The 12,554-nt window shown below is 39.2% G+C and overlaps 1 protein-coding gene across 2 annotated transcripts in view; it reads left to right on the forward strand.

Annotated features, from left to right (window-relative positions):
• Cped1 (cadherin like and PC-esterase domain containing 1) overlaps positions 1-12,554 on the forward strand; it is a 301,563-nt gene that overhangs the window by 276,137 nt on the left and 12,872 nt on the right. For both annotated transcript variants that reach the window (XM_045160324.1, XM_045160323.1), the window contains 2 exons: positions 433-520; positions 4,731-4,877. In XM_045160324.1, coding sequence (XP_045016259.1) covers positions 433-520; positions 4,731-4,877 — 235 coding nt within the window. The remainder of the gene's footprint in view (positions 1-432; positions 521-4,730; positions 4,878-12,554) is intronic.

The following is a 12,554-nucleotide window of genomic DNA, read 5'->3' on the forward strand; positions in this document are numbered from 1 at the left end:
TAATGATGTCTACTGGCACATAAAATTATATCTATAAAAAACTTAATCAATATCAAATTTATAAAATGGGATCTGGACTTATATGCATGGTGTCACACTGTAAAATAATTACCTTCTGGGGATGGAGAGACACCTTAGCGGTTAAGGCACTTGCCTGGGAAGCCTAAAGACCCAGGTTTGATTTCCCCAGTACCCACAAAAACCAGATGCCCCAGGTGGCTCATGCATCTGGTATCGGTTTGCAGTGGCTAGAGGTCCTGCAGTGTCCATTCTCTCTATCTGCCCCTTCCTCTCTTTACCTTTCCTTGCTCCGCTCTCAAATAAATAAATAAATAAGGTATAAAAAAGAATTGCCTCACATTTTTATGCAATAAACAGACATATAGAAATTCAATTGAAGTTTGTGACTAGGATTCTGATCATTTCATCCAGGGAAAATTTACTCAATATCTTAGTGATCATCAAGACTTTGGGGATTGGATTTCATCTGCCTGTGGATGGAGTGCATTTCCTAACACAGGTAAGCCCATTTCCTTTAGGCTTTATGAATTTTATGGTTCCTATATCAATCTTTGCTTGAAAATGATCTAAAAGGTATCATATGCTATTCACTAATCTTCATAAAAATCAAAAAATGATCATATTCCCATGGATTACAGTTTCAAATCTGTTGTAACTAGTCCTACAGACAAGGGTGCCAGAGCCCATAAATGTGTTGTAAATAATGCATGGATCAGCTTGAGATATGACTTAGTGGTTAAGGTGCTTGCCTGTGAAGCCTAAGGACCCAGGCTTGATTTCTCATTACACACGGAACATGCAAGCCAGATGCACAAGGTGGTATTTGCATCCAGAGTTTGTTTGTAGTGGCTAGAGGCCCTGGCATACTCTCTTTCTCTCCCTCTCTCTTTCTCAAACAAATCAATAAAACATTTTTTAAAAACTAATGCATGAAGCTCAAGAAATTAGAAAGAGCCCAAACTGTGCAAAATAAACAATAGAAGTGTATATGAGCGAGACCGTGCTCACAATTTCCCTTCCCAACAGTACTTCCCACACCTGTAACAGTTCTGTCAAAATGCTTTCCCTTCTTCTGATTCATGCAGTAATTACAAATGAAAGCATAAATATCAGTGAGTCCTTTGGGAATGCGTAGTCTTTTTGAAGATGGTATCTGTAAAAATACATATGTTTTAACTGTTATAATTTTTCTTCTAGCTGCATATTCATAAATAGAAAACATTAAAGGCCTCTGACCAGGTTTTAAGAAGATAGTAATTGTGTGCCAGCACTAAGTAGAAAAGTCAGAACAGAAAAAAAAAAAAAAACAGTAGGTGAGAGAATGAGCTACTCGTGGTCAAGCAAGAAGAGCAGCCCAAGTTTATGTGCAAGTACAGTCACAGTTCCGGGACTCATTGTCCACTTAATGTGTAAGGAGGCTAAGATTTATTTTGTTATTGTGTTGAATATGGCCAGCTTTTCCCAGTGCAGAGCACAGGAGCATCTTCCTTGAAACTTCACTTCTTGGGTGGCATTTTTTTTTAATGATGCAGGAGAACTGTGGTCAAAGCAAAGCTTCCGAATGCAGCATCTTAGAGTCAGCAGGGGTTAAGGTAGTCTAAATGAGGCAGGACGTTGTGCAGTTATCTTCTCATTTCCGGGACAAAGCACCCAACAAGAAGTACCTTGCTAGAGGATTTATTTTGGTTTAAAGTCTCAAGGTGAAACTCCCTGATGACAGAGAAAAATATGGCAAGAGCAGAGGCCGGACATCACTTTCTGGCCAACATTAGGTGGACAAGAGCAGCAGGAGAGTGTGCTGAACTCTAGTAAGGGAAAGCTATCTATAACACTCCTAAGTACACCCCCCAACGACAAACCTCCGCCAGCGAGGCTCCATCTCCCAACTTGCAACCGTTGGGAATCAAGCATTCAGAACACATGAGTCTACAGGGGGACATCTAATTCAAACTACCACAGACATTAAAGACCCTGGAGAAGTCAGAAAGTTTAGGACAACTAGGCATCAGAAGGACTTTTGATCATTTTTCCAACAGGTTATGAGTTCAAGTCCTTTGACTGTTACTTGAAAGTTACCAGTCAACACTGTAATTCTTGCCCAAGAGCCTGGTAACTTCATAGTGCCTCTATGTTTGTAGTTCCTCCTCACAGTAACTATTGCACATGTGGCCTGTGGCTATTTTCAGGTTGCTAGCTTACAATTCATTCATCTGAGTAAATGTTGCTTCAGCATTTGTGATGTGGTACCTGGTGTTCAAGATGATACCTGTCTCTAGTGCTGTGAGGGGGCTTATCAGACTTTTCTTTCTTTTTTAAATTTTTATTTTTTTAAATTTATTTGAGAGAGTAAGAGAAAGAGAGAGAGAGAGAGAGGGAGGGAGAGAAAATGGGTGTGCCAGGGCCTCCAGTCACTGCAAATGAACTCCAGACACATGTGCCACCTTGTGTATCTGGCTTATGTGGGTTCTGGGGAATTGAACCAAAGTCCTTTGGCTTTGCAGACAAACACCTTAGCTGCTAAGCCATCCCTCCAGCCCTGCCTTTTCTTTTTATATAAATTTTAGTTTTATTTATTTGCAAGCAGAGAGGGAGAGAAATAGAGAAATGAGCATGCCAGGGCCTTTAACCACTGCAAACAAACTTCAAATTCATGTGCTACTTTGTGCATCTAGCTTACAAGGATGCTGGGGAATTGAACCCTGATTGTTAGACTTTACAGCCAAGTGCCTTAACCGCTGTGCCATCTCGCCAGCCTACTTATCAGCTTTTTCGCATGGAGTGAAGGCACACCAAAAGAAGACAAGAGGCCAAAAAAAAATAAAAGTAGACAGGCAGGAACTCTGCACTTATCATATGCCCTCATGCCATTCACCATGGACCTCTGCCCTCCTGCATAGACGCCTTTCTTAGCATTGCATGTATATGCACGTGCACATGTGCTGTTGTACCCATACTGACAACAAGCCTGCCATGCTCAGTTACAACCCTCGCCCTGCCCTGCCGGTAGGTCACTGGTTCTTCTTGTAGCCTATTCGTTCACCTGGGTACTTCCACACACCCTTCAAGTATTAACAACTGCCATTTCCTCTGGGATTTTTTTTTTCTGAGCTTTTTCTATTCCTTACCTTTATCTTAAAGCAAGCACTTTTCTCTGAATGCCTTGGAAAAAATAAGCGTGTAGGCACAGTGGAAAATACAGAAAATTATATGTATTTGTACCTCTTCTTTTTCCTTGCTGTTGGTTTAACAAATGCAAGTAATGATTTGCTTTATTTTCTTAACCTGAAAAAGTGAAAAAGGGAGAGAACTGTGTCTTCCATGTGTCAGCCTGACTTCACCAAGAAACCGGCATTAAGACAAGATTGGCTAAGGGGATGCACTGGGGGATGCCAGGAAAGAACAGAGGGAATGTACAGGAGCAAGCAGGAAGCATTTTGCACCACAGTGTCCAATGAATGCCACTCAGTTTTGCACCAGTTTTTTGAGTGCTTAACATGAATGGGGGACTGTGTGTTCAACTCTGCCATGTCTGGTACAGAAGGCTACCGAGAAGGCCAGGTTGAGATGGAAGAGTCACAGATGGCATTCCTGAGAAATAGTCAGGCCAGGGAGAAAGCTTGAGGAATGAGTGAAGTCTTTTCCACACAGTGGGCCTGAACTAGAACCCCAGCCACGCTCAGTCAGTCTTTGGGACATGGCAGGTGAAGGAACAAGGAAGGCTATCCAAGGATGCAGGAGCCGGAGTCTTCACTCAATTCTGCTGCTCCTCAAAACACACACTTGTCTTCCAACTAGAAAATCTTACTCATAACTATTCTGTAACCTTCTCTGGAATCTCACTGTGCCACTGAGCCTCTGCTCCTGACAAAATTATCATCAGTAGTGCAGAGCCTGGCATATTTTCCCCTAATAGCGGACTTATTCAATGTTGGTGCTTCTCTTTCTACTATTAGAATGCTATGTCTTCAGAGCAGGGAACACAAAGTATTTATCCTTCTGTTCCTGTCCCTTAGCAGGAAACTAAGCAAAACATAAACACCAATTAAATGCAAGGGACTAAGCAAGTATCCAAGTAGATGGAAGTAGAACTTGTGATACCTCAAATGTCAGTTTTTCAAATTGAGAATTTTAAGTATTTGTTGTGGCCAAAAATGTGTCTCCATAGATATTCATGTATTACATATACATACATACATATATATATATATATATATATATATATATATATATATATATACACATACATATATATATATATAAATTGTTATATTTATATACATGAACCAATATGTATATGGATCAATGGTTACATTTGAGCAAAAAAGCTGAAACATGTCTTCATTTAAGAAATTTATTCAGCCAGACATGGTGGTGCACACCTTTAGTCCCAACACTTGGGAGGCCGAGGTAGGAGGATCTCTGTGAGTTCAAGGCCACCCTGAGACTATATAGTGAATTCCAGGTCAGGCTGGGCTAGAATGACACCCTACCTCAAAAAGCCAAAAAAAAATGTGCGTATGTGTGTGTGTGTGTGTGTGTGTGTGTGTGTGTGTGTGTGTTTGTGTGTGTGTGAAATTCATCTCACACTAGGACCAATCTTGGTAAAAATAACAAAAATAAGATGCAGTTACATGATTTCAAATTGAGTTATTAAATTGTTAAATCCCTTGTTAACTAAAACTCCTTCATTATTTTGCTTTGCAATACAGAGTGAAATCCAAAACTTATGGAAAGAAAATGTAATGATTCTGGATGCTGCGAAAAAATATGGCTATGAAGTAGTGGATACATTCTCCATCACGATGGGGCGATTCACAGAGTTCCTACAGGGCGGCTGTGGGTGTCATTTCCATGAGGTATTCACGCTGGCTCTCCGACTTTTGTAGCTTTGGAGTTGAAAAAAGTATCTTTAATTTTAATGTTAGTCTTATTTTGCACAAAAAGGAAGGATGTCAAGAGGAGGTTAGATGATTATTATCTGTATAAAAAGAGGTGCTAAGAAATTAGTGTTCAGACACTGAAAAACTAGACTCAGTGCTCACTGGTGACCAGTACAAGAGCGTGTGGGACTTAAAGAGGGCTACCTTCTCTACAGACTGCAGACCCCCCTTTGCCCAGAAATCTCATACAAATATGGTGACAAAAATAAAAGTTTTAGCTTGAAAGTTAAGCCTACTTAATGTGCTAAAATAATGAATGGTTTAACCAATGTATAATATGAAGGTCTATATTGGGCCTAACTTTTTTCTAGCTCAAATGTAACAATTATTTTACTTGTAACTCATAATTAAATAGACGTAGATGTTAAAGTGATAGCAGAGAATACTTTTATTTGTTGTCCTTTTGTCCTTTCAAATTCTCCCTACTACTTGAATAAAATCTTAGATCTTAAGACTTTTTTGAAAAATATTTTCAAATCATTCTCACATGTAAGAAGAGACTCACCTTAGGACCTAAATTACCTAGTCCATCCATAACCACAAATTCGTCCCATGACCCATGTCCGTCGGTGCAGGAAATCTGTTTACTGTTGCCAATTTTGCTTTGTTACTCTTCTTTGTGTCAGCATCCGACCAGAGTAGACCCAGGATGGTTTAGGACAAGAAGGACTTTCCTAAGTGGTCTAGGAATAAGCCTGCAATATACTTTCTGTTTATAGGAAACTGCTCCTTTCTTTCTTAACAGTGCTTTTGTGAACTCCAATCTTTTGGTGTTGCTTTCTTTATAAAGCAGTGCACTCTTGCAGCTGGATTCCTTCTTTGGAGCCTTGGTAATCATCACCATGTTGAAGGTCACATTGCCCCCTCAGGCATCCTCTTGGAAAATGCTCAAAGGAGCCTGTACTTGCTGCAGTCCATTATTTGAAATTTGTATACAGAAATACTCCTATGTTCTAGCTCTGTTGTTGCTGAAAATAGTTGATCCCCAGTTAATTCTCTCTCAGTGAATAGCACTGTGGACAGGCTTTGTGATCTTGTAACTTCCACAGCAACCTGAGTGGTACAAGTTTCCTTAGCTCCCTGAGTTGTCACAACCTATTCGAAGAGGAAACGTTTTAATTTAGAAGAAATAGCTATACAATACTTGTGATGCGCCGTTTCTTGGCAACTATTGCACCGATGCCTGGGCGAGAAGATTCGTCTGGCCCTTTGAGGGTGACTCATTCACCTTCCCAAGAGGTCGGTTCATTTGCTCTTTCCCGATTGGCTCCCATTGTAAAGTAGAATGTCTTCCTTTGTCGGACTCTGTTCTAAGATTTCAGCTGATTTAAAATTCCACCTTGGTCCCCAGATCCTTACAAATATCCCCAAGAGTATATTAGCACAGCATTAGTTCTGTAAGCTTCACTGATGGGCTCACATCAGTCTTTTATTGTAACCGACAACACGACTTCTCAGACAAGTGAGAGCCAAAACCCAGGCAGAGCACAGGATATGTGAGTTTTGGGGTTTTTTTTTTTTGTTTTTTGTTTTCTTTTGGTGGGGGGTTCGAGGTAAGGTCTCACTCTAGCCCAGGCTGACCTGCAATCCACTCTGTGTTCTCAGGGTGGCCTCGAACTCACTGCGATCCTCCTACGTCTGCCTCCCGAGTGCTGGGATTAAAGGCGTGCGCCACCACGCCCGGCACATGTAACTTTTGATCTACCAGCTTCAAGCCTGACCATATGGCTGCACAAGAGATTTAAGCTGAAGGAAGGACTACTAATTGCTTCCACAAGAAAATATGCCACCTGTAGAGTCCTTGCCCTATTTGCTAAAGCTCAATGCATAGGACTAGAAGAAGGAGTAGTTTTGGAAAACAGAGATGCAATGGACTTGCATTTGAGCCAACCCAGAACCATACTTGCTCACAAAAGCAAGCCAATGGTTGCCAAACCCACAGAAAATAGAAACTTTGAAAGACAACACACGGGGTTTTTTTTTTAAACCTCTTTTAGAAAAGCTTTATTTATTTATGTTTATATAATATGTCTTCAATTACCTTTGGGGGAGGATATAATGTCTGCTTTTCTTTTTAAGCTTTAGTGCTCTAAAAGGCAAAGAAGAAAATGTCTTCGAATATTTCCCGCGTGGTCCCAATTAAAAACAGAAGATGTCCTTCCCACATGACTGTATTACATGCACCTCTTGTCACAGTGTCAACTGGTTTATTCTAATAGTCATGGGATTTGAAAACCACAAGAAAAGGTTCTTTGAATCCACCAGCAGTAGAATGTTGGTTTATAATTATTTGTAGTAAAAATTATCCTTAATTTACAAATTAATTATTTAAACATTTCAAGTAAAACTATTTACTTATTTTATTTTATAACTACTTCTGCAGTGATTATGTACAAATTCCTTCCTGCTGACTCTCTGATGGGTGTTATTTTGATGGCAAGCCACGTGTATCTCCAACATAATACCACAGCTGACTCTTTATAAAAATGTTATATTTATTTCTTTGCAAGCAAAAAGAGAGAATGGGTATCCCAAGCCCTTCCACCACTGCAAATGAATTCTAGGTGCAGGCAGCACTGTGCATCTGGCTTTACGTGGATACTGGGGAATTGAACTCAGGACATTAGGTTTTGCAGGCAAGCACCTGAAACACTGAGCCATCTCTCCAGCCCCTCAGCCAATTCTTGAATAGTGTAATCCATGATTATATACATATATATACACATATATATAATATATATTTATAATATACTATAATTATAATATAATATATATAATTTGAAAACAATTCATGATTGGGATGAAATACATGTGTAAAGGCATTTGCCATTACAGTTATAATATGGAGTTGATGAAGAACTCATCTTTCTCAGTAGATCTCATTCATCACCATTCTTTAAAACCATTCATTGCGTGGGTAAGATTGTTGCTGGATTCATGAACAGTTTGGAACACTTGTACCTCAGAACATCTCTCATGCAGACACAATCTTTCTAAACTATCATCTTTAATCATGGTTAACTTACTACAGTCAAAAAAATAAAAATAAATTCTTATAATGGATGGCTCAGTAAGGAATGTAGCAAGCCAAGAAAAAGGTTCATTAGTGATCCCATGCAAAACACGTGGAAGGACAAATATTCTGTTGATAATCATTTTCTAGCATTGTGCTCATTTTATGAGACTGGCCAAAAAGAAGTTTACCATAAAATAAGACAAAAAAATAAGAAGAAGAAACCGTAGTATTAGAACTGTGAGAATTTTGGTGCAGAGGTAGTATCCTCTAGAGTTCAATTAAACTGTTCCCACCATACATTCAAAGATACTTGAGAGGAGTTGGCATAACCATTACATAGTTAGACCTTGGCATTTCTTTTCTCTGTGCTCAAAATTCTACTGCAGATATAGCAAACCTGTTTCCATGAGCTCTGGTTGCCACAGGTGAGATGAAAGTCTTGGAGTATCTCCTTTCTCTGTCAAGACATGAGGAGAGAACATATTGTCACCATGAGTCTATACAACAGTTTCCCAACTCATGTACATCATTTTTTACTTAAAAGTCTAGGCTGATTAGAAAACCAGGTGTTTCTTTTTATGGGTGGGAATGGAATTTTGTTTTCCCAATGTTTATGCAGGACAACAAACAGAATCCAGGTAACTCTTGCCCAAGAGAGGTTTTGGATGGTGCCTTTCGTTATGTGGCAAATATCTATTGTAAACAAGCAAAGACCTGGAAACTGCTCAGTAATTTATCAGTCCAAATCTAGCTGTAAAAGAGGTGATACACAAACAATTTCTGTGTGGTTATTAATTAGTCTAATCAGTTGTGCTTCCCTTGTGGAATGTCTTTAATTTCTGGCAAATGTGACTGTAGCTTTTGACTCAGGCAACAAAAGCCATCTGGCATGATGACCCAGCATTGAGCCATCTGGCATCATCACCCAGCATTAAGGCCAGCAGGTTGCCTTGTGTTTAGGCACCAGGGAAAGATTTAAAAAAAAATTGAGTTTCAGTTCTCTGTTTCTAGTGATTTTCCATTATTATTGAATCTTACACTCTTTATTATTTAATCATAATTAAAGAAACAACACAATGGAGCCTAGAACTAATGTTTCTCATGCTCTCAACACTTTAAAAGTTTACTATCTAAACAAATAATAACCAAAAGCAAACAAACAACCTTCTAGGTGGAGACATAGCTTAGTGGTAGAGCACTTGACACTTGCCTGGTGAGCACCAAGTTATGGGTTCAACTCCAAGCACCACACACACATGTAAAAACAGGAGTTAAAAAAAACTCTAAATCCATTTGAAATGATGAATTTTTGGAGAAGAAAAAAAGAACAAACAAAATGAATATGATTAGGTGGTATAGAAAAGTCTCAGAATTGTAGTACTAGTAAGTAGCTATTTTACTATATTTTGAATTATTATTTATTTGTACACATACACACACACACACACACACACACACACAGAGAGAGAGAGAGAGAGAGAGAGAGAGAGAGAGAGAGAGAGAGGGATATGTCAGGACCTCTTGCCACTGTAAACAAACCAAGATGATGCATGGACTACTTTGTACTTCTGGCTTTAAGTGGGTAACAGGGAATTGAACCCTAGCCATCAGGCTTTGCAAGAAAGCACTTTTAATTAGTGAGCTATCTCCTCAGCCTGAGCATAGCTATCTTAATAAATACTAATGAAAATATATTCAATAGATGTTTTAAGTACTCTAAAATTTTTGCCACTGCTACAAAATCAGCTGTCACCTAGGATAACACTTTATAGGACTCCCATAAACAGCTCAAAAGATACATGTCCACAAGGAGAGAATTCAAATTCCCTTTTCCTGTGTTTCTTGCAAGTGTGCCCTAACACAACCTGCTGTGCTGTCCTTTGCAGACTAAAGCTGACCTCAACTTTCACTTTTCCTTCCTCAGGCCACTGACACCAGTCAGTCAGTTAGCAAGTTGCTCACATATAAATATTCTTCCCAGTTCCCTATATTCTGATCTAATTGCCTCAGTATTTTTTTTTACTTACTTATGCACCATTTGTTCAGTGAGACCTTTTCTTGAGCTAAACAGCATGAAGCAAAAATAAGACACATTCTCTAGTCTCTATGCATTATTATTAAAGGGTTAAACATAAAAACCCATTTTATAATATAGCTAGAAAAGTGACATTAAGAAATATGAAAAGGGCTGGAGAGATGGCTTAGCAGTTAGGGTGTTTGCCTATAAAGCCAAAGGACCTTGGTTCCATTCCCCAGGAACCATGTAAGCCAGATGCAAAGGGGCACACATGTCTGGGGTTCGTTTGCAGTGGCTGGAGGTCTTGGTGCACCCATTCTCTCTCTCCCTCTCGCTACTTCTTTCTCTCTCTCAAATAAATAAATAAAAATAAAGTTTTAAAAAAGAAATATGAAGAAGTTGGGGCTGGAGAGATTGTTCACTGGTTAAGTCACTTGTTTGTAAAGCTTAAAGACCCAGGTTTGATTCCCCAGTACCCATGTAAAGCCAGATGCAAACAGTGGCACATGAGTCTGGAATCTGCAGTGGCTGGAAACCCTGGCACGCCCATTTTCTTTCTCTCTCCTAAATAAATAAATGACTTTTAAAAAGTAATATAATGAGGCTATAGCAATTATACTGAGACACCTTATCCAATCTGAGAACTGAAGAAACCACCTCTTGTATAGGCTCATCTGAAACAGTAAAATATAGGTGATAAGTGAATAAATACAAGCCCTATTTAAAGAAAACAATCTGTAAGTTTTTATCTGTGGGATGAAAGAATGGGAAAAATCAAAGGGGTTTTCTAACCTTCAAGACTGATTAGAACTAGAACAGCATTTGAGACAGAATAACTGAAAAAGGTCCCAGTTTAGGGAGATGATGATGAGTTCAGTTTTCAACACGTTATGCTTGAGATGCCTGTAGGACATTCAGGTGGCAATCTGAATGGGCAGCTGGATATTCAGAAAAGCTTGAGGAACAGGTTGAGACTGGAGGTGGGACTGGGAGTCATCAGTAAGTAGATAATAGTTCAATCACAAAAATAGATCATGAGAAGTGTGGAGAACTAAGAATTAAAAGTAAAATCTATGAGAGGGAAAATTGGAAGAGTGGAAAGCCAGAGTATAAATATTCTCAAGAGATCAAGATAGGGCTGACTTTGTATGTAATAGATAAATTATTTCAGACGAGGATTTCAAAGACACGCATTTCTGACGTGATGAAATAGATCCTTTCATTCCACTATAAGAATAAAGGCAGCAGGAATGGAAGAGCTATGAACTGAAAAGGAGGAAATGGAAAACAGCTCAGAAGGCCTTTTAACAAGTAAAAAGAGAGAGAGAGAAAGAGAGAGAGAGAAAGCTGGCGAGATGGTTCAGTGTTTAAAGGCACTAGCTCACAAAGCCTGGTGGCCCCAAGTTTGATTCCCCAGTATCCATGTAAAGCCAGATGCACAAAGTAGTTTATGTGTCTGGAGACTGTGTGTCCAGCAGCAAGAGGGTCTGCCATGCACATTCTCTCACATTCTCTCTCTCTCTCTCTACCTTTTTTTTTCTCTTTCCCTACTTTCACAAGTACATTAATACAAATATTTTTAAAAAGGAGAATGTTGCTGGATTTAGAAGAAAAAAGCATGTTTATGAACAGGGAAGTAAGAAGCAAGATTTCTGTTAAAAATGCAGGTATGAATAGTACTATGAGAGCAATACCCACAATAATATGATTAAGGTCCAGGTTAAAATCACTTATCCTACTGAGGAGAAAGGTCTCTTCCATATCCTCTATTTTTGCTTTGCTACAGCAGTATTTTCATCTCACAGCCTTCAGTTTTAATTATTTGAATCCATCCTTCATGCCCTACTAGGAAAATGTCCCTATGCATTAAATATTCTCTTGACATAAAATCCCCTAATGAACCAGGTGTGGTGACACATGCCTTTAATACCAGCACTCAGGAGGCAGAGGTAGGAGGATTGCCATGAGTTTGAGGCTACCCTGAGAAGAAAGAGTGACAGAGTGAATTCCAGGTCAGCCTGGGCTAGAGTGAGACCCTACCTCAAAAAACCAAAAAAAAAAAAAAAAGACTGAAGAGAACTCAAAGAAACTTTCATAGCCTGCCATGCCCATATCCCCCTTTTAGTAAAAGTGTTTCTAGACAGGTCCTTCTGGAGGAAGTGATCAGCACTCATTTCATTCCCTGCAAGGGAATTTTAACCTTTGCTCCTAGTTAGAGAGATTAAAGATTAGTACTTGGCAAAGATAGATTCACTGGCCTTGAAAGACACCAGCCCTTACTGGGTAAGATGGCTAGGTATAAAATTTTGTTTTAAAGGTTTTACTCTATTTTAGATGGCGGTAATACCAATTAAATTAGGGTGTTTTTACTAAGAAAGACAATTAAATGGAGGATATAAAAAGCATCTGCCACTTTTTGTCAAACTAGTCTTATGACTCTGTGAGGCAGCTATACACCTAATTCTTTGAAATTCTGGGACCCAGAATGTCAGCATAGCAAAGCAAGTGATGCTTTCCCCTTTGTACTTTAGGCAGTGTGCAACTGACCCACATTGCAGGA

This window comes from Jaculus jaculus, chromosome 10 (genome assembly GCF_020740685.1).
Source record: "Jaculus jaculus isolate mJacJac1 chromosome 10, mJacJac1.mat.Y.cur, whole genome shotgun sequence".
Classification (NCBI taxonomy): Eukaryota; Metazoa; Chordata; class Mammalia; order Rodentia; family Dipodidae; genus Jaculus; species Jaculus jaculus.